General features: G+C 47.0%; 1 protein-coding gene across 1 annotated transcript in view; it reads left to right on the forward strand.

Annotated features, from left to right (window-relative positions):
• The window catches only part of myo15b (myosin XVB), a 520694-nt gene that overhangs the window by 261464 nt on the left and 235729 nt on the right, over positions 1 to 23501 (forward strand). The window contains exons 32-39 of the mRNA XM_078226038.1: positions 385 to 620; positions 1811 to 1974; positions 6555 to 6627; positions 7857 to 8048; positions 12706 to 12824; positions 17401 to 17489; positions 18938 to 19025; positions 19442 to 19471. Coding sequence (XP_078082164.1) covers positions 385 to 620; positions 1811 to 1974; positions 6555 to 6627; positions 7857 to 8048; positions 12706 to 12824; positions 17401 to 17489; positions 18938 to 19025; positions 19442 to 19471 — 991 coding nt within the window. The remainder of the gene's footprint in view (positions 1 to 384; positions 621 to 1810; positions 1975 to 6554; positions 6628 to 7856; positions 8049 to 12705; positions 12825 to 17400; positions 17490 to 18937; positions 19026 to 19441; positions 19472 to 23501) is intronic.

Genomic DNA, 23501 nt, shown 5'->3' on the forward strand with positions numbered 1-23501 from the left:
TTTGTAAATTAAAGTCTTGCTTCCACTGTTTGTAACAGCCTGGCTTTGTTTGCGTGCTCCAGCGTTGACCCTGTTTTCCTGTGGTGTTGTTGCTCCACCTTTTCTGTAATGTTACAGTGCTGTCTATTTGCCGTGTGTGTAGTGGTCCAACTCTGGAACAGCAATGTGATCTGCCTATGATTAATTTCTGTCTGAATTTGGAATGGCCGCACTCTGCCTGTCTATCAATGCTCTGTCACTGTAACGATGGGGGTCTTGCTCTGTTTGACTGTAATTGACTTTCTGATGGTGTTGCTCTGCCCTTTCACAATCACAGTCTGAGTGTTGCTGTCTCTCCAATGTTCCCACATTCAGTGCAGTTTTAAAGTTTCTTTTCTTTGTTAGATTCTGCGGTTTCTGCATGATGAGTTGCTCCAAGGCAGGAAGGAGATCATCCTTGGGAATTTTATTGCACAGAAGGGAATAGCAAATCCCACACTCCGGAATGAGATCTTTTGCCAGGTGGTGAACCAGATGTGGAAGAACCCGGATATGGAAGAGTGGCAGCGAGCTTGCCTGTTAATGGCTACCTGCCTCAGCTGCCTGCGGCCGTCACCCAAGCTCGAGAAGCCGCTACTGAAGTGAGCAAACCTTACAAACCTGTTTGGAATGGAGGTTGTCATGGTATAAGAACCAGAAAAGTGACCTTTCATCTCTGGTACCGACAGTACAGTGATGGAATAACATAGAAACATAGAAGATAGGAGCAGGAGGAGGCCACTCATTACAATCATGGCTGATCATCCAATCCAATAGCCTAATCCTGCTGTTTCCCTATAACCTTTGATCCCAATCGCCCCAAATGCTCTATCGAGCTGCCTCTTGAATACATTCAATGTTTTGGCATCAACTGCTTCCTGTGGTAATGAATTCCACAGGCTCAACACTCTTTGAATGAAGAAATGTCTTCTCACCTCCGTCCTAAATGGCCTACCCTGAATCCTCATAACATAACTCACCCATAGCCACTGACCAGTATTGACATGAGGTGGGATCGAGCGAGAGTTAAATTTTAAAGTAAAAAAAACAGAGTTTTTGCTCCACCCTAACAGGGCATTTGGCTCAATTGCTCCATCCCACCATCACACCCTATCAGCCCAATCTTCTATTCCTTCCCTCCTCAGCTATCTATCCGGCTTCCAATTACAATGTCTCTGGTCGCTGCACCACGCAGGTGCTTCCCACTGTTATTTACAGGCCTCTGCCAGCTTAGCTGATCCCAGTGGAGTGACAGTAGGGACTCTGCATTTACCCCAGTGCCCTTGGGCTAGAGGAAGGAAAAGCTCAAATTTCCCGTCACTATGCAATAATCTCTGCAGATAAAGGATGTTTGGAGGTGAGGTGACATCTACATTTTGTCTAACCTGTGCTGTATCTGCCTGGGAATCTTTAAAGTTTATTTATTATTAGTCACAAGTAAGGCTTACATTAACTCTGCAATGAAGTTACTGTGAAATTCCCGTAGTCACCCCATTCTGGTGCCTGTTCGGGTCAATGCACCTAACCAGCACGTCTTTCAGACTATGGGAGGAAACCGGAGCACCCGGAGGAAACCCACGCAGACACAGGGAGAGCGTGCAAATTCCACACAGACAGTGGCCCAAGCCAATCTTTGAAATTACTCAAATGGAAATATCAATGTTAATGTCCCTCAAACTCACAAAATGTAAAATTATAAAGGCTCCCTGATTGTGCATGTGCTTTGCAGTAACACTGACATTATGAATGACACACAGGATAAAACAGCTCATCCTGATCTATATTCTCACAGGTACGTGTCTGACCACGCCATGGAAGAATATAGGGCCTTGTGTCAGCATAAAGCCCTTGGTGCCATGCAACAGGACCAAGGCAGGGCCTTCCCTCCAACCCAGCTGGAATGGACAGCCAATCGCAGGCGAGGACAGATGGTGCTTGACATTCACCTGCTTAATGGTATTTACCCAAGTAGAGTCATGTCATTGACTCGAGTTTATTCATACATTTTATACTCATTTAAAAAATAATGCTGATCTGCAGCCACTTCTATACTCCCATACAAGTTTCCTCTTTATATCTGTCCTTGAGTATTTTTTTTCTATTCATTCATGGGATGTGGTCGTCGCGGTCTGGGCCAACATTTATTGCCCATCTCTGAGGGTATTTGAGAGTCAATCACATTGCTGTGGGTTTGGAGTCACATGTAGGCCAGACCGGGTAAGGATGGCAGATTCCTTCCCTAAAGGACATTAGTGAACCAGATGAATTTTTGTGCCCACTGACAATGGTTTCATGGTCATCAATAGACTTTTAATTGCAGATTTTTATTAAATTCAAATTTCACCATCTGCCATGGTGGGATTTGAACCCGAGTACCCAGAGCATTACCCTGGGGTGCTAGATTACTAGTCTAGCGACAATACCACGACACTACTGCCTCCCCACAGTATCCCTAGAAACCATTTCCATTCAGCTCTGAGGGAGCACTGCATTGTCAGAGTTGACATTCTTTGGATGAGATGGTGACCCAGGATCTGCCTATTGTGGTGGTGCAGGTGGATGTTGAAGATCCCATGGCAATATTCCAGAAGATGCACAGAATTCTGCAAACCCAAATTCCTCACTAACAAAAACACAGATTGACGGGTCATTCACCTCATTGCGATTGTTAGATCACACTGTGAAGGGTGATTGTTAGATCACACTGTGAAGGGTGATTGTTAGATCACACTGTGAAGGGTGATTGTTAGATCACACTGTGAAGGGTGATTGTTAGATCACACTGTGAAGGGTGATTGTTAGATCACACTGTGAAGGGTGATTGTTAGATCACACTGTGAAGGGTGATTGTTAGATCACACTGTGAAGGGTGATTGTTAGATCACACTGTGAAGGGTGATTGTTAGATCACACTGTGAAGGGTGATTGTTAGATCACACTGTGAAGGGTGATTGTTAGATCACACTGTGAAGGGTGATTGTTAGATCACACTGTGAAGGGTGATTGTTAGATCACACTGTGAAGGGTAGTTGGTGAAATTGCCGAAACAGTATCAGGACCTTCCCTTCAAAGTCATTAAGTTGTCTGAAACATTTTTGTGATTCTCTGTGTATAAATGTGGTCTCTCTCTACAGATAATGCAATGGAATGGTACACATTGATACATGTTATATTCAAGTAAATTTCCTGTCGACAAAAGCTTGGGCCCTGTTGTCACATTTTAGTTGCAGTTCTAGGTTAACCATTCTGTTATAAATTTCTATAGCTGGGATTTTCTGCCACTTCCCGGTGGCAGGATCTTTCAGGCCTGCCAAAGGCGACCCCCTGCAGTGTGTCCCGTGGCAGTACAGTGAGCAATGCAAATAGCCATTGGCTCCGGTGGGATTGCCAAGGTCCTGCGAGTAACCAATGGCAAGTCACCTCCACTGCTGGAAAACCTGCCACCGAAGTGGGGAGGGGGGAATTTATCAAGAAACCCACCGTGTGTTTTGTGGCGTGGGAGATAGCTGCCTTCAACCGGCAGTGGGACCTTCTGTTCCCGGCATTGCCAATGGGGTTCCCTGTTGAATGCAGCCCTTGCTGCCATGAAGCCCACAGTGGGGGTGCACCATTGGCAGGCCTGGAAGATTCCGCTGGCGTGAACAGCTGGAACGTCCCAGTCTATGGGCCCAATCTTTAGCCCACACTCTCCGTTCACGGGAATGGCGGTGCACGCTCAAAATCCGGAAAGCGCAATTCACGCCGGCAAGTTTACAATTGTTCCAGCCTTTGCTGGTGGAGTGGTGTGAAACACACGCCACAGGACCACAGAAAGCTCACTCCAATACATTGGCATGTCATTAGCAAACACACTCTCCGGCACTCCCCTCCCTCACTCCACCCACCGGATATTCAGCGGGCCTCATGCTGCCGCCATTTACAACAGCTTTTTGGCAGGGGGGGGGGGGGTGGGGGGGGTGGTGGTGCGGGGGGTGGGGTGGGGGGGGGGGGGGGGTGGGGGGGGGTGGTGGGGGGGGGTGGGGGGGGGGTGGGGGGGGGGTGCGGGGGGGGGGTGGGGGGGGGGTGGGGGGGGGGTGGGGGGGGTGGGGGGGGGGGTGGGGGGGGGTGGGGGGGGGGGGGTGGGGGGGGGGTGGGGGGGGGGGTGGTGCGGGGCGGTGGTTCGGAGGTGAGCACTCAGGAAGCCAGCATCCTCTGGTGTGTGCATTGCTCAGGGGCACCGGAGAGGACTCGGAGAACACGGATACATTCAACTCAGGGCCGAGAGTGGGGTCCTTGAATCACCATCACGGGGCGATTGGGCAGGAGGGGTCACTTGCAGGCCTGACCTTTCCTTCATGTCGGGGCGCCCCTTGCTTTAAAGGGGTTGTGAAGGTTGGTATGCTGGCAGTGTTGGCCTTGGTGCGCTGCAGTGAGAGCGCCATCTCCTCGGACAGGAGGCAATGGGACTCCTCCAGTCAGCCTTGCACTCCGAGGAGGGCTGCTGTCATCCCTTCCTGATGTTTGTGACTCTGCCTTTGCAGCTCCAGCAGCTGTGGGATGACCGGGCCCAGGGACACATCATCAGCAAGGGGCTTGGCAGGGTCCTGGGCTCCGGCATCCTTCCAAGTGCTTGTTCCCTGGGACATCCCTGCCTCCTCCTGCTGTGGATCTTCAGCTGTGGGGTGCTCACCAGTGAGTCACCCTGAAGCCTGTCTACATAGTGATTCCACCGAGGTGTGAGATCTGTGCTGGGCCAGCTGTGGGTGGGAGCTGTGACACCTCTTCACCTCACCTGGAGAAGGGGCAGCGCTCCGAAAGCTCGTGCTACCAAATAAACCTGTTGGACTTTAACCTGGTGTTGTGAGACTTCTTACTGGCCTATCCCAGTCCAACGCCGACAACTCCACATCATACCTCTTCAACGGCGGTGTTGGAGAAGTCTCCCTCTGAAGTGCTGGTGTCTGGTGGGTTCAGGGGTTGCGAGGATAGTCCGGCCTGTTCTGCTCGTCACTCTGCAAGAGCAGGGCGATGGCATCAGAGGGAATATTGATTACTCATTTGAGACTTGAGGAATGACAGCGTGTGTCTTGATGATTCTCACGTTTGTCTGCTGCCCTCACTTCACCAGCAGCGCAGGCACGCTCTTCCCCCTCCCCAGCCAGCTCGAGAGCTCGCTCCTCAAAATGCATGAGGGTTTAGAGCTCGGGTATGACTCCAGCTGGCTGTGCCCACTGATGCTTGTTGTGGTTAAGTTTGTTCTGCAATGACACGGAGAGGAAGAGTGTAGGTGAGAGTGTTGACATTTAGGATGGTGATGAGGTGGCAGGCGTGGGGCTTGGGCGGCTGAGTGAGAGAAAGGATTGGGGTGTGAAGGGGTCCAGTGGGAGACTGGTGGTGGTTCACTTATCCTGGCTGAGTGAAGAAGATCATTCATGTCCTGACACTGCTCTCCCGTCCTTGTACTGGGCAGGGCTGCCACTGCATCCCAGGACTCTGCTGGACCAAAAACAGCAAATGCTACAAAATCTAAGCAGGTCTGGCATCATCTGGAGAGAGAATAGAGTTAATGTTTCGAGTCAGGATGACCCTTTGTCAGAGCTGGAAGGCTGTCTCCTGGAGTCGGGGGTAGAGAGTGTCCTGCCTCTGCGCCACTCCACCCAGCAGTCTGGTGAAGCATGGTGCTGCCTTCTTGCCTGCAGTGGTTGTGGAGCAAGTGCTGGGGAGCTGTTTATATGGAGCTCTCCAGTGCTTACAGCAGTAAAATCATTGCAAGGTGGGCGAATCAGAGACAAGGCCGCAGGAGTGGCATCAAACTCGTGGGAATAAAAATGAATACTAATGAGGCATAAGATTCAGCCTGAAAACACGCCATCGGTGGGAAACACTGTTTTACACATCAGAAACAATGCTCTGCCATTTTTTGGCAAGATTTCATCCTCTGTCTTCATACCTAATGGTAAATATCTATGTAAACTTGTCAGGCTGTGATCTCACATTTCTACCAGTGTTGGCTCTGATTTACCTGATTAAACCGTTCAAATTTCAATATCTCCAATTAAATCCCATTGTTTGGCTGAATGAAGAGACTGCAGTTTTTAGTGATCCTAGTTCATAACTAAACCCTTTGGTCATTTCAGTGACTCTCCTGAATCTTCCCCATGGCCTTAATGTCCTTCATAAAGTACTTGCCAAAACTGAACTTGCTATTTTAATGATCAATTTGTCCAGGGTTTAGCACTGAATGAATACCACACTTATTAAATCTAGAACCCCATATGACTTTTACAAGTTTTCTCAATTCTTCTACCTTTTGAAAGTCCGCGAAGTGTTTCAGAATGTGAAAGCTGCTACAGAAATGCTCATTCTTTCTCACGGCTCCACACACACATGGAACACCAAGCCGGCTTCTACTAGATAGACAGACTGGACTGAATATTCCTAGTATGTGCCAGCCAGTCCCCATCCTACTCCTTGGAATGATGCTCATGTGCAAAGTTACCTGGTTGGCAGGATTCAGTCAGAAATTATTTTCATTTCATTTTATTTCCTTTTCCCAGAGGAGACAGTTGCGACAGAAGTGGAGTCCTGGACAACAGGCGAGGAACTTGCCAACTGGATTTTAAAGTTCCGGTAATGTATAGAAAAATTTTAAGTCAATGGACTGGAGAGAGAGGTACAGACACAAGACCCGTATAGACACAATGGCAAAATTTAACAGGTCCCACTGGAGTGAGACGGAGGACAATGAGAATCAGGCAGAGTTCTTGGATCGGATTCCTGGCAGCAGGAAAACTGTCCCCAGTTGGGGGCTGGAGGACCTCACTGAGGAATCCTGCTCACCAGCAGCGCAATGTCAGTTATCCCTGAGACCACTGAAATTTATTGGTTCTCAAAGGCTGCCGAACAATCCTTATTGGGAGGGGTGTGGGGTGGGTGTCCCTCACTGTCAGGCTCGCATTGCCTAATTGAGGGACCTGAAATCACATGACCATGCCTCTGACACCACTTTTCCCCCCTCCAATAACTCCATACGGTCCCACTCAGTCTTGTCCAAGGATGCAGCAGTGATCCTCAGGTTGAGCCTTGGGGTATATTGGCAGCAGCCACTGCTCCCAGTGCCATTGTTGGCAATCGGAGTGCATTCCAAATTGTCACCACCCTCTGGGGTAAAAAGGTTTTCCTCACGTCTCTCCCTAAGTCTCATGCCCCTCACCTTGAACCTATGTGCCCTCGTGACTAGCCCTTCAACTAAGGGGAACAGCTAAGTTTATAACTTAAATGTTCCATCCCAGGCAGCATCCTGGTGAATCTTCTCTGCACCCCCTCCAGTGCAATCACACCTTCCTATAATTTGGCGACCAAAATTGCACACAGTGCTCTAGCTGTGGCCTCACCAAAGTTCAATACAACTCCATATGACTTCCCTGCTTTTGTAATCTATGCCTCAACTGATAAAGGCAAGAGTCCCATATGCCTTTTTCACCACTTTACTAACATGTCCTTCCATCTTCAGAAATCTGTGAACAAACACGTCAAGGTCCCTTTGTTCCATTCAATATATTTAAATCCTTTCAAGTGAATAATCTGTTGTAAAAACAAACTTATTTCCATTAACCACATTCATGAGAGAATCTTTTTAATAACGTCTCAAAAAAATTAATTAAAAGTCAGACCAATGCCAAGGTAACTGGTTTTAGAGATTTTGAAACTCAGCCAAGCATTCTTAATGGTCTCAGCTATAATAATTCTACTTGGGAAATGCCAACAAACTGCAGGAGCACATGGCTAATGGATTTTAAATAAAGAAAGATGTCATGCTGGTTTGGGCACTTACCTTTTCTTGTTGTTGATGTGTCCAGGGGTCAGGAGGATGAGCAGAGAGGCTGGACAGTGTCCTTGCACACCGGTGAGGAATGGAGAGACATGATTGGCTGTGACTTTGTCATGGATCTGATTTCTGAAATTGAAGAGCTCGGCTTTTTCCCAGCACAGTCATCTACCTCTGTCATCCATTCTAACGGATCGCATCCAGATTTTGACAATTGCTATCTGTGAGTAATTCTGGCTGGACAAAACAATTCCCGTTCATTCTCAGTGACCGTTAGAGACAGTCAGCTCACTATAGAAAGCATGTGATGTGTACAGGTGAACATGGTACAGACTTGATGAACCATTTGGCTTTTTCCATCCGACACTCATGTATGGGAGGAAAGGTTTCCTTTGTCTATAGTGACATTTTCCAGCGAACACATTTACATTGTCACTACCCATGTCACATTAAAGAAGTTTATCTCCCATTTGACCATAGGCTGAGAAATGGCTAAATATTGAAGGGTTCCTGGAGACTGACTAGACCCGGCTCCACCTGTCTACCATTACCTGTCTCAGCCCCTGCTCTGTGTGGTTGATCATTGAGAACGATAGCCTCCTTATGTACTGGAACATTCCATTTGGCCCATCTTGCCTGTGCCAGCTTTTTCCACTCACCCTGCAAATCAATTCTCGTCAAGTCCATGTCTATTGCCTTTTGAAAGTTTTTCTGGAATCTGCTTCCACCATTCTTTCAGCTGGTGTTCCAGATCATAACAACCTTTGTGTGAAGAACAGTTTTGTTTCCTTGTCCACAATTAGCCATTATTTTAAATCTGTGACCTCTTGTTACCAGAGGAAACAGTTTCTTCCTATCTGCTTTATCAAAACCCCTCATCATTTTGAAAATTCCTATCAGATCTCCGCTTAATCTTCTCTAAACCTAACATGAACCTCGCTGCCATGAAGAGGAAACTCACAGATTCTTCAATCTCTCCACATAACTGAACCTCCTCAGTCCTGATAACATTCGGGTAAATCTCCTCTGTATCCTTTCCAAGGCTTTGACATTCTCCCTAATTGTGCTTCAAATCATGTGTGATTTTTCCAGTCAGTTACTGAAATTTGAATTTCTTTCTAAAAGTTATAGGTTTCTATAGGAGTCAGAACACTATTTACAATACCAATTATCCCTTCTGCTTTCTGAATTGCCTCATCAAGTTGACCTGCCATCTCCAAGAGTTGGCCACAGTGACCACAGTCCCCTCTGTTCATTTTGATTATACTGCCTGTCCATATTGTTTCTCCTCCCAGTCCTCCATACTAAATTGCTTGTGCTATATCTCTGTCCACATCGTTAGTCTATGTCTGCCACTGTCCTACTCACTATTTACTACAATACCAAGTTTTTTATTGTCTGCAAATTTCAAAATTGTACTCTGCAACAAGTTCATCTTTTTATGTAATTTTATATTTATCGGTGGAATCATAGTGTATTTTATCCTTTATTCTATTGGTGAGAATCTCTCTCTATTATGGAAAATGGGTATTCTCCAATGGAGTTTGAGAAATTCTGCTTTGCCAATAACATTTTATCTGTCCGTTGTTTCTTAAATACCTTTTCCATATACTTGAAGAAATATCCTGTACAATTTTAGATTGTTATCCTTTATTAACCTATTCTTCTCCAAGTGAAAATTAATTTTGTCCTTGACAGTGGTCTCCAGTAATTTTCACACCAGTGACATTTGACTGTGGTTACCAGGTTCACCTTCTACCCCTTTTTAATCATTCCCATGTCAAAGAAGGATTGAAAGATTGTGGTTGAAGCTTCTGTTATTCCCACACGAGCCTTCCTCAGAAATCTTGGATACATCTCACCTGCACATGATCAATTGTTATCTTTGATCTTAGCCAGCCTAGTTAGCATCTCCTTTCAACCGATTCTTATCCTATCCACTATCGACTCCACCAATAATACACTGTGAATATTCCATTCCCTCCTTTTGTGAAGACAGATCCAAAGTACTGATCATCCCCTCATACTCACTCAGTACCTCAGTCACCCCTCACACTCACTCAGTACCTCAGTCACTCCTCACACTCACTCAGTACCTCAGTCACTCCTCACACTCACTCAGTACCTCAGTCACTCCTCACACTCACTCAGTACCTCAGTCACTCCTCACACTCACTCAGTACCTCAGTCACCCCTCACACTCACTCAGCACCTCAGTCACCTCTCACACTCACTCAGTACCTCAGTCACTCCTCACACTCACTCAGTACCTCAGTCACTCCTCACACTCACTCAGTACCTCAGTCACTCCCCTCACATGCACTCAGTACTTCAGTCACTCCTCACACTCATTCAATAGCTCAGTCATCTCCTCACACTCACTCACTACCTCAGCCATCCCCTCACACTCACTCAGTACCTCGGTTAGTCCCCTCACACTCACTCGGTTCCTCGGGCAGCCCCTCACTCACTCAGTACCTCGATAATCCCCTCACACTCACTCAGTACCTCAGTCACTCCTCACATTCACTCAGTACCTCAGTCATCCACTCACATTCACTCAGTATCTCAGTCACTCCTCACACTTACTCAGTACCTCAGTCACTCCTCACACTCACTCAGTACCTCAGTCACTCCTCACACTCAGTACCGCAGTCACTCCTCACACTCACTCAGTACCTTAGTCACTCCTCACGCTCACTCAGTACCTCAGTCACTCCTCACAGTCACTCAGTACCTCAGTCACTCCTCACACTCACTCAGTTCCTCAGTCATCCCCTCACACTCACTCAGTATGTCAGTCACCCCACTCACACTCACTCAGTTCCGCGGGCAGCCCCTCACTCGCTCAGTACCTCGATAATCCCCTCACACCCACTCAGTACCTGTCACTCCTCACACTCGCTCAGTACCTTAGTCACTCCTCACACTCACTCAATACCTCAGTCATCCCCTCACACTTACTCAGTATGTCAGTCACTCCTCACACTCGCTCAGTACTTCAGTCACTCCTCACACTCACGCAGTACCTCAGTCACTCCTCACACTCGCTCAGTACCTCAGTCACTCCTCACACTCGCTCAGTACCTCAGTCACTCCTCACACTCACGCAGTACTTCAGTCACCCCTCACACTCACTCAGTACCTCAGTCACTCCTCACACTCACGCAGTGCCTCAGTCACCCCTCACACTCGCTCAGTACCTCAGTCACTCCTCACACTCACGCAGTACCTCAGTCACTCCTCACACTCGCTCAGTACCTCAGTCACTCCTCACACTCACGCAGTGCCTCAGTCACCCCTCACACTCACTCAGTGCCTCAGTCACCCCTCACACTCACTCAGTACCTCAGTCACCCCTCACACTCACTCAGTACCTCAGTCACTCCTCACACTCGCTCAGTACCTCAGTCACCCCTCACACTCACTCAGTACCTCAGTCACTCCTCACACTCGCTCAGTACCTCAGTCACTCCTCACACTCACTCAGTACCTCAGTCACCCCTCACACTCGCTCAGTACCTTAGTCACTCCTCACACTCACTCAATACCTCAGTCATCCCCTCACACTTACTCAGTACGTCAGTCACTCCTCACACTCGCTCAGTACTTCAGTCACTCCTCACACTCACGCAGTACCTCAGTCACTCCTCACACTCGCTCAGTACCTCAGTCACTCCTCACACTCGCTCAGTACCTCAGTCACTCCTCACACTCACGCAGTACTTCAGTCACCCCTCACACTCACTCAGTACCTCAGTCACTCCTCACACTCATGCAGTGCCTCAGTCACCCCTCACACTCGCTCAGTACCTCAGTCACTCCTCACACTCACGCAGTACCTCAGTCACTCCTCACACTCGCTCAGTACCTCAGTCACTCCTCACACTCACGCAGTGCCTCAGTCACCCCTCACACTCACTCAGTGCCTCAGTCACCCCTCACACTCACTCAGTACCTCAGTCACCCCTCACACTCACTCAGTACCTCAGTCACTCCTCACACTCGCTCAGTACCTCAGTCACCCCTCACACTCACTCAGTACCTCAGTCACTCCTCACACTCGCTCAGTACCTCAGTCACTCCTCACACTCACTCAGTACCTCAGTCACTCCTCACACTCACTCAGTACCTCAGTCACCCCTCACACTCACTCAGTACCTCAGTCACCCCTCACACTCACTCAGTACCTCAGTCACCCCTCACACTCACTCAGTACCTCAGTCACTCCTCACACTCACGCAGTACCTCAGTCAGCACTTCACACTCCATAAGATTTCCTTTATTGTTTGTAATCACTCTCACCATTCCTTTAGCTGTCCTTTTACTTTTTATATGTTTCAGAGATACTTTGGGGTTTCCCTTTTAAGTTACTCATTATATTTGTTCTCATTTCTATCCTTCATCTTCCTGTATTTTTTTTCAGTTTTCCCTTGCTGCCCTCTCTGTATTCTGCCTGACTCTCTCTCCTCTCCTGTGTCTGACATTTCTGATCATTTATTTTGGTTTTATTATAATCTCGATTTTCTTTGTCATCTAGCAAGCTTGTGGTTTTGATGCTCCATCTCTCCACCTGTGGGAATATACCTGGTTTTCTCCACCTCGATGGCCTCATTATTGTTTATCTGGTACTGGATGAACTGCAGGCCCCAGCTCAGCATTGGGAGGTCTGCAGCCAGTGAATGCATCCCACTCTCTGCCCACTGGATCAGGATGTTCCCAATCTGTGTTCTATTTCTAACACCATAACTTCTCCTTCATAAAGACTGTCCACTTTCACCTGTGCAACACTGTCCATCTTTACCATGTCTCAGTCTAATACCTGTGTGAACATGGCCATTGTCTGTTGTGATGAGCACTGTCCACTGTGTTTCTTCTAGATCACTTTCTGAGGAGAGTGAAGGAGCGATTCCTCCAGCACCCAACATCCAGGCACCTCCTCTCCCTCCAGTATTCTCATCCCAGGATAGGTTCCAGGCTGATGTACATTTGTACAGTGGTAAGTAAACCAAGGACAGAGATCCGTCAGAGTGAGAACTCACTCTGGGGAGGTGATGGCCTTGTGGTATTATCTCTAGACTATTAATCCAGAAACTCAGCCAATGTTCTGGGGACCTGGGTTCAAAGCCCGCCACGGCAGATGGTGGAATTTGAATTCAATTAAAAATATCTGGAATTAAGAATCTGATGACCATGAAACCATTGTCGATTGTCGGAAAAACCCACCTGGTTCACTAATATCTTTTAGGGAAGGAAATCTGCCGTCCTTACCCAATCTGGCCTACATGTGACTCAGATCCACAGCAATGTGGTTGACTCTCAACTGCCCTCTGAAATGGCCTAGCAAGCCACTCAGTTCAAGGGCAACAATGATGGGCAATAAATGCTGGCCAGCCTGCGACGCCCATGTCCCACGAATGAGTTAAAAAACTCACAAAGCAGAAATTTAATTGTAATCACCTTCAATCTCGTCCTCAGTCCAGTATGATACCCCCAGGAATCAGAGGAGGATCATTGCTTCAGTGCGCACCTGACACAAAGCTTCACCCACTCCTCCCTCAGGAGTTATGGATTAGCAAATTGGGGTCGTAAAGTCCATGATTTACCATCCATTCATTTTATTCAATTGGAAAATTGGAGTAGCTTGGTGAAAAATCGTTGTACATCCCCAGCATGCAAAGCTCTGCATTAGATGCACCAATAAAACTTACCTTGCTGTGTTTAATCAACAACTTGCCTTCATGTAGCACCTTTCAATGTAGCAAAATGTCCCAAGAAGCTTAACAAGACCTTTATCAATAAAACTAATTTTATTGGTGAGTCACAGGAGGAGATAGCAGACAGATAGCTGAAAGCTGGATCAAAGCGCGATATTACAGGGATCAGTGCTGTGGTCTCAATTATCTACAATCTATACTGATTACTTGGAAAAAGGGACATAGGAATTAGGAGCAGAAGAGGCAAATTCAGCTCTTCGAGCCTGCTCCGCCATTCAGTCAGATCATGGCCGATCCCACCCTGGTCTCAAATCCACCTCCTTATCCCCATATCTCTTTAACCTGTTTTTTTATTAGAAATATATCTATTTCCTTCTTGAAACCATTCAATAATTCAGACTCCACCGTGCTATGGGGCAGCGAGTTCCACAAGTTCACCACCCTCTGCGAGAAGTAGTTCCTCCTCATCTCAGTTTTAAATCTACCGCCTCTCGACCTATACCTGTGACCACTTGTTTTAAATTGCCCCATAAGAGGAAACATTTGGTATATGTTTACTTTATCAAACCTTTAAAAAATTTTATATAAGAACATAAGAACATAAGAAATAGGAGCAGGAGTAGGCCATCTAGCCCCTCGAGCCTGCCCCGCCATTCAATAAGATCATGGCTGATCTGACGTGGATCAGTACCACTTACCCGCCTGATCCCCATAACCCTTAATTCCCTTACCGATCAGGAATCCATCCATCCGCGCTTTCAACATATTCAGCGAGGTAGCCTCCACCACCTCAGTGGGCAGAGAATTCCAGAGATTCACCACCCTCTGGGAGAAGAAGTTCCTCCTCAACTCTGTCTTAAACCGACCCCCCTTTATTTTGAGGCTGTGTCCTCTAGTTTTAACTTCCTTACTAAGTGGAAAGAATCTCTCCGCCTCCACCCTATCCAGCCCCCGCATTATCTTATAAGTCTCCATAAGATCCCCCCTCATCCTTCTAAACTCCAACGAGTACAAACCCAATCTCCTCAGCCTCTCCTCATAATCCAAACCCCTCATCTCCGGTATCAACCTGGTGAACCTTCTCTGCACTCCCTCCAATGCCAATATATCCTTCCTCATATAAGGGGACCAATACTGCACACAGTATTCCAGCTGCGGCCTCACCAATGCCCTGTACAGGTGCATCAAGACATCCCTGCTTTTATATTCTATGATGTGGAGATGCCGGCGTTGGACTGGGGTAAACACAGTAAGAAGTTTAACAACACCAGGTTAAAGTCCAACAGGTTTATTTGGTAGCAAAAGCCACACAAGCTTTCGAGGCTCTGAGCCCCTTCTTCAGGTGAGTGGGAATTCTGTTCACAAACAGAACTTATAAGACACAGACTCAATTTACATGAATAATGGTTGGAATGCGAATACTTACAACTAATCCAGTCTTTAAGAAACAAAACACTCCCCATTGTTTTGTTTCTTAAAGACTGGATTAGTTGTAAGTATTCGCATTCCAACCATTATTCATGTAAATTGAGTCTGTGTCTTATAAGTTCTGTTTGTGAACAGAATTCCCACTCACCTGAAGAAGGGGCTCAGAGCCTCGAAAGCTTGTGTGGCTTTTGCTACCAAATAAACCTGTTGGACTTTAACCTGGTGTTGTTAAACTTCTTACTTTATATTCTATCCCCTTCGCGATATAGGCCAACATCCCATTTGCCTTCTTGATCACCTGTTGTACCTGCAGACTGGGCTTTTGCGTCTCATGCACAAGGACCCCCAGGTCCCTTTGCACGGTAGCATGTTTTAATATACCTCAATCTGATCCCCTCTCATCCTTTTAAACTCCAGTGAGTACAAGCCCAAACTGTTTAATCTCTCCTTATATGTCAACCCTTTCATCCCCGGAATCAATCTGGTGAATCTCCTCTGAACTGCCTCCATTGCCACCACATCCTCAAATAAGGAGACCAAAACTGGACGCAATACTCCAGATGTGGTCTCACCGACACCCTATGCAATTGCAACAACTTTTATACTCCAGTCCCTTTGCAATAAATGCCAACATCCCATTTGCCTTTTTTATTACAGGCTGCACCTGCATATCGACTTTCTGCGATTCATGAACACAGACACCCAGATCCCTCTGCCCGGATACATTTTGAATCTGCTTTCCATTTAGATAATAATTTGCCTTTTTATTTTTTCTGCCAAAGTGGATAATGGACCAAATGTATGGTTGATAAATCTGATGATCACATAAGATAGGAAGAATGGAAAGTCAGCAAATGTTTTAAATGGAGGGAGATTGCAGAGCTCTGCAGAACAGAGGGATCTGGGTGTCTTGGTACATGAATCACAAAAACTTTGTATGCAAATACACAAGTAATTAAAGAAAGCAAGTGGAATGTTGTCATTTATTGCAAAAAGGGTAGAATATAAAAGTAGGGACTTTTTGCTAAAGTTGTATAGGATGTTGGTGAGACCACTTGATCTTATTTAAGAAAGGATATAATTGCATTGGAAGCAGTATGGGGAAGGTTTACTCGACCTCTTCCTGGGCTAAAGGAGTTTGGAATCATACACTTGTATTTTGTGCTCGTGATTGGTGGGCCTGAAAACTGCCGCGTTGTCTACTTCAGCTGGGAACACTGGAACGACACAATTTCACACTGGCTGGCCAATGGCATTGCCCTGTGAAGTGAAACCTATTTCTCCCACACCAACCTTTAAGCTATGCATTTAACTCTAATCTTATTTACCCTGTAACAGTTTGTTCATGGCTCAAGTAATAGCCCAAGAAAACCTTTGAGGTTCTGCTTTGGCCCCTAGCTGCTCATACTCCTACAGCAGAACCTCTTTTCTAGTCCTGTCTGTCATTGGTACCTACACATGGAGCATGATCACTGGATCCGCTCCCTCCCACTGCAGGTTTCTCTCCAGCCCTGAGCAGATAACTATGACTGTCCCCTACTATCACTACTTCATGATGAACCCCCTCTGCTCAAATAGCTTCCTGTGCCATGGACAGTTTGCTCACCCATCCTGCAGGCCCCGCTCTCATCCATACAAGCTGTAAAAACCTCAAACCTGGGGGACAATTGCAAAGTCCACAGCTCCTCCACTTCTACCTTCTCAATTCCTAGACCTGCCTCACTCGACATCCTCCTGTCCCTGTTCCTAACCATGGATCAAATCAGAAGCCCCAAGTCTAAGGGATGTGACTGCCTCCTGAAACAAACGATCCATACGTATCAGCTCCCTGATGTGTCGCAGTGTCTGGAGTTCCAAGTCAACTTATTGACACTGATCGAAAGTTCCTCAACCACACACCTTGCGTCACACGGGAATGCACAAGATTCCAAATAATGAATAATTCTTGTCACTCTCACTTACCCAGTGCCTGCTCCTTCAGAACGTCTTCCGCCTTTAGCACCTGATCTCAAAAACAAACTCGACCCGACTTTTAATTAGCTGCCAATTTTAAAATTCTCTCTCTCCAAGTTGTATTGCTTGTCCAAATCAGCCGAGTAGCTTTAACCAGGACACTGGAGGAAGCACTGGAGGGTGAAGATTTGGTTGCACGGGCAAGGCTCTGGCAGGGGAAGGGCAGGGCCTAGGCCGGGGTAGGGGCAGGGTTCTGGCAGGAGGAGGGCAGGAGCCTGGCAAGAGGAGGCCAGTACAGGGTCCCAGCAGGTAAGGGCAGGGACCCATTTGTCAGAGGGCAGGGTCACACGGGTTGACAGGATTACTGTTCTTGCCGTCTATTCATCAATCAGGGATGTCTCCGGCTGCCAGTGAAATGGAAATTGCTAACAATGAATTGTGGTCCCTCCTTCCCATCTGTCACTCCCTCATTCACAGGATCTACATCAAAAACAGTGTCTTCACGGGGCAGCTTTGAAAATTATGTGGACAACCTGTTCGACCCGGTGTTTTCACATGGGGGAGGGGTGAGTATAACATTATCCAGTCAGCAGCTGGGGTGAATGTGAACAAACGGCAGAGGTGAAGGGTTGAGTGGGATGAGAGGGGTTTTTTATTGGGTATTGCTGACTAGCTCAGCATTTACTGCCTGTCCCTAAATGCCCTTGAGAAGGTGGTGGTGAGCTGCCTTCTTGAACCGCTGCAGTCCCTGAGATGTAGGTACACTCATAGTGCTGTTAGAGAGAGTGTTCCAGGATTTTAACCCAGTGACAATAAAGGAACGGCGACATATTTCTAAGTCAGGATGGTGAGTGACTTGGAGGGGAACTTCCAGCTGGTTGCATTCCCAGATATCTGCTGCTCTTGTCTTGCTAGATGGTATTGGTTGTGGGTTTGGAAGATGTTGCCTAAGGAGCCTTGGTGAGTTCCTGCAATGCATCTTGTAGATGGGACACATGGCTGCCATTGTTCGTTGGTGGTGGAGGGATTGAATGTTTGTGGAAAGGATAGCAATAAAGTGGGCTTCATTGTCCTGGATGGTGTCAAGTTTCTGAGTGTTGTTGGAGCTGCACTCATCCAGGCAATTGGGGAGTATTCCATCACACTCCTGATTTGTGCCTTGTAGATGGAGGACAGAGGAGTCAGGCAGTAAGTTATTCGTCTCATGATTCCTAGCCACCGACCTGCTCTTGAAGGTAAGTGGCTAGGGTGAATCACTTTGGAAAATGATGAAGGTGAATGGTGAGATAAGCATGTTAAAAATCTCAACCTGGACCCAACCCACCTCGAACTCCACACTGCTAAAGGGAGGCAATGTCTGCGACATAGAACCGCCCACCTTTCCAGCACTGCTTGTGGGCCAGGCAGAGCATGAGTACCTCCCCCAGCTAACCAAGCAAACCCCAATAATTGGATTCTCCCAGCCCACAATCTGATGCCCTCCCAATATCATCTACTGCTGGCAATCTGCTGTTGATCTGCCCAGTCCTCAACTGTCTTTGACAGGCCCCTCCTCTCCAAATCTCTCCCGACCCCCCCCCCCCCCCTCATTGATGTCCTCTCCAGACTCCAATCTCTTTGCACCTTCTCTTCACTCACTATCTGCAGCCTGGTGAACCACACTCTGGACAAGGAAATGGAGATCTGAAACAGTCATCCATTCCTGCCATTAAATTCACTGGGACCCGAGGGAAACCCCATTCTTCCAGATTTCCTAAGGGCAGAATGGTGATCCCAGGATTTAGGAGTGAATGGAGTGAGAGTTAGCATGTGGTTGAATGTGAACAAGTGGGCTGAGGTTGTGTGGAGTGAGGTGAATACAGGGTGAGTGAGCGGGTGGGTGTGAGGAGTTGTGTGGAGTGAGGTGAAGACAGGGTGACTGAGGTGTGACGTTGCACTCTGCAATGATGACGATTGTGTCGGTGAGTGTCCAAGCTCTCGAATCCTGACAGGAATCTTCTCCAACACTTTTCAGGAAATGGAGAAGCCGAGGGATCTAAACAGATGGATGAAAGGAGGAGGTGGAATCGGCCCGTCACAGGCTGGAGGATACATGGCGACAGGTCCGTTGGTAATGTACTAGCGTGTGTGTGTCTCTGCATTTATTCTTGGGAGCAATAGAGGAGGTGTCTGTTTGTGTCAATAAGCATGACTGGAAGTGTCTGGAATACTTAAATAGTTTGTGCAGTATTTAACATGGCTGACCGTGACCTGGGCGATAGGGAGAGAGGTGAGGGGGACTGTGAGGTGGGGGACAGGGAGGGAGGCGAGTGTGAGGTGGGGAAGGGCGAGTGTGAGGTGGGAGTGTGAGGCGGGGAGGGGAAGCAAGTGTGGGGGTGGGAGTGAGTGCAGGGGCCGGGGGTGAGGGTGGGGGCAAGTGTGGATGTGAAGAGTGAGCATTGCTATAATGCAGAGTTGTTTTAAATGCTGCATTTGTTGCTCTGTGGTTGAGGTACTGATTGCTTCATTTTGTACACAGGTGTACCGATGGTCCCCAGCTACTCGATGGGTACGTACAGTGTCTGACATTCTCTTCACTGTGGTGTGAATTCACACTGTCTGTGTGAATTCTCTGGGTTGTAACGTTCTTGCTCTGTTTAGCAACCTCTCCACATTGTCGGAGTACAACCTGGTTTTTAAATCCATTAAACCACATGATCATTACATAGTGATCCAACCTAACCTCCCCAGGGTCGATTTGTTCTCCAGCTCTCTTTGCTCCTCACTTTAGCTCTTTTCCCAAGGCAGCTGCCACACAACAACAACTTACATTTGTATAACTTCTTCAATGAGGTAGAGTCCCAAAGAGCTCCACAGCCATGTTCACGAAGCTGATTGCAATCTCTGCCAAACATTACTAAGTTAGTGCAGACTTTGGGCCACTTCAATCCCGTTCCTGGAATTAAAATCTATCATTTATCCCTGACAGAGTCGATAATAAAAAGAGAGATTTCTATTCATGATAAACACCAGACATCACAAAGCACTTTACAGCCAGTGAGGTACATCCCAGGGTTTACGAGTGTGCACAGTGAGTGTGCGCACACAGAGTAAGTGTGATTTGATGTTGAAGTGGGCTTTTGAAGCTGTGATAATTGTGGTGATGGTCCCTTTAAGGGCAACCCCACAGCAGAATAACAATCAACTAATTTAAGGGACCAATTAGGATGAGAATGCTAATCACCCCAGGGGATGGCACTCTTTTTTTCAGCAGACAGCTGGATGACATGTAGGGACTGGGGCAGTTCCAGGGCAGCCGGGGTCTGCTTGCCTCTGTACAGATTTTCCTTATGAATCAACGTCCCTTGTGCTCCTGATGAAGTCTCTGAGCGTGCATCATTACAGAAGTATAGTCACCATTGTAATGTAGGAAATGTGACTGCTGATATGCACACAGGATGTTCATCCAGCAGAAGCATTCTTCAGTTATTGACAATAAAACAAAACTTACTCCAACTTGGTAAATCAAAGAAAAAGGTTTAATAAAGAAACATCATTTTAAAAAAAATATCCAATTCAATCCAATCAAAGTCCAATTCAAAGTCTCAGCAAGTGAGACATTCCAGATCCAAGCTGACAAGACAGGCTGGCCACTTCCTGTCTCAGGCTTGATCTATATGATCCAAGCTGATTGGAGCAGGCATTGCACCTCCTCCAAGGCTTGATCTCATTTGCATCTTAGCCAAAAGGCTTAGATGCCACTTAAAAAAATTGCTTCAAATGAAGCCTCAGTGTAACCTCATGACTTCAATCAAGAGCAGGACAGCAAAACTACACTTAGAACATAGAACATAGAACATTACAGCGCAGAACAGGCCCTTCGGCCCACGATGTTGCACCGACCAGTTAAAAAAAAAAACTGTGACCCTCCAACCTAAACCAATTTCTTTTCGTCCATGAACCTATCTACGGATCTCTTAAACGCCCCCAAACTAGGCGCATTTACTACTGATGCTGGCAGGGCATTCCAATCCCTCACCACCCTCAGGGTAAAGAACCTACCCCTGACATCGGTTCTATAACTACCCCCCCTCAATTTAAAGCCATGCCCCCTCGTGCTGGATTTCTCCATCAGAGGAAAAAGGCTATCACTATCCACCCTATCTAAACCTCTAATCATCTTATATGTTTCAATAAGATCCCCTCTTAGCCGCCGCCTTTCCAGCGAAAACAATCCCAAATCCCTCAGCCTCTCCTCATAGGATCTCCCCTCCATACCAGGCAACATCCTGGTAAACCTCCTCTGCACCCTCTCCAAAGCCTCCACATCCTTCCTGTAATGTGGGGACCAGAACTGCACACAGTACTCCAAGTGCGGCCGCACCAGAGTTGTGTACAGTTGCAACATAACGCTACGACTCCTAAATTCAATCCCCCTACCAATAAACGCCAAGACACCATATGCCTTCTTAACAACCTTATCTACTTGATTCCCAACTTTCAGGGATCTATGCACACATACACCTAGATCCCTCTGCTCCTCCACACTATTCAAAGTCCTCCCGTTAGCCCTATACTCAACACATCTGTTATTCCTACCAAAGTGAATTACCTCACACTTCTCCGCATTAAACTCCATCCGCCACCTCTCGGCCCAACTTTGCAACCTGTCTAAGTCTTCCTGCAAACTACGACACCCTTCCTCACTGTCTACCACACCACCGACTTTGGTGTCATCAGCAAATTTGCTAATCCACCCAACTATACCCTCATCCAGATCATTAATAAATATTACAAACAGCAGTGGCCCCAAAACAGATCCCTGAGGTACACCACTTGTAACCGCACTCCATGATGAATATTTACTATCAACCACCACCCTCTGTTTCCTATCCGCTAGCCAATTCCTGATCCAATTTCCTAGATCACCCCCAATCCCATACATCTGCATTTTCTGCAGAAGCCTACCATGGTGAACCTTATCAAACGCCTTACTAAAATCCATATATACCACGTCCACTGCCTTGCCCCCATCCACCTCCTTGGTCACTTTCTCAAAAAACTCAATAAGGTTAGTAAGGCACGACCTACCTGCCACAAAACCATGCTGACTATCACCTATCAATTCATTACTCTCCAAATAACTATAAATCCTATCCCTTATAATTTTTTCCAACATCTTGCCGACAACAGAAGTGAGACTCACCGGTCTATAATTCCCGGGGAAGTCTCTGTTCCCCTTCTTAAACAATGGGACAACATTCGCTAACCTCCAATCTTCTGGTACTATACCAGAGGCCAACGACGACCTGAAGATCAGAGCCAGAGGCTCTGCAATCACTTCTCTTGCCTCCCAGAGAATCCTTGGATAAATCCCATCCGGACCAGGGGATTTATCTATTTTCAGACCCTCCAGAATATCCTGCACATCCTCCTTATCAACTGTAATACTGTCTATTCTACTCCCTTGCAACCCAGTGTCCTCCTCAGCTATATTCATGTCCCCTTGCGTGAACACCGAAGAGAAATATTGGTTCAATGCTTCACCAATCTCCTCCGGTTCCACACATAACTTCCCTCTGCCATCTATAACTGGCCCTAAACTTGCCCTAACCAACCTTCTGTTCTTGACATACCTATAGAACGCCTTAGGATTCTCTTTAACCCTATCCGCCAAAGTCTTCTCATGTCCCCTTTTAGCCCTTCTAAGCTCGCTCTTCAACTCCCTCTTAGCCAATCTAAAGCTTTCTAGTGCACTACCCGAGTGCTCACGTCTCATCCGAACATAAGCCTCCTTTTTCTTTTTAACCAACAAAGAAACTTTTTTGGTGCACCACGGTTCCCTAGCCCTACCAATTCCTCCTTGCCTGACAGGGACATACCTATCACAGACTCGCAGTAGCTGCTCCTTGAAAAAACTCCACATGTCGGACGTTCCCAGTCCCTGTAATCTCCTAGTCCAACCTATGTTTCCTAATTCTCTCCTAATAGCCTCATAATTACCCTTCCCCCAGCTAAAACCACTGGCCCGAGGTTCATGCATATCCCTTTCCATCACTAAGGTGAACGTAACCGAATTGTGGTCACTATCACCAAAATGCACACCAACTTCCAAGTCTAGCACCTGGTCTGGCTCATTTCCCAGCACCAGATCCAATATAGCCTCACCTCTAGTTGGCCTGTCTACATACTGAGTCAAAAAACCTTCCTGCACGCTTTGAACAAAAACTGACCCCTCTAACGAGCTAGAGCTATAACAATTCCAGTCAATATTAGTCAAGTTAAAATCCCCCATAACAATTGCCCTATTACTTTCACTCCTAAGCAGGATTGACTCCGCAATCCTTTCCTCAACCTCTCTAGAACTTTTAGGAGGTCTATAAAAGACTCCCAACAGGGTGACCTCTCCTCTCCTATTTCTAATCTCCGCCCATACTACCTCAACAGATAAGTCCTCATCAAACCTCCTCTCTGACACTGTGATACAATCTCTGACCAATAATGCTACCCCTCCCCCTCTTCTACCTCCTTCCCTACTTCGACTAAAACATTTGAACCCCGGGACCTGCAGCATCCATTCCTGCCCCTGCTCTATCCAT

The sequence above is a fragment of the Mustelus asterias genome, chromosome 12, assembly GCF_964213995.1.
Source record: "Mustelus asterias chromosome 12, sMusAst1.hap1.1, whole genome shotgun sequence".
NCBI lineage: Eukaryota > Metazoa > Chordata > Chondrichthyes > Carcharhiniformes > Triakidae > Mustelus > Mustelus asterias.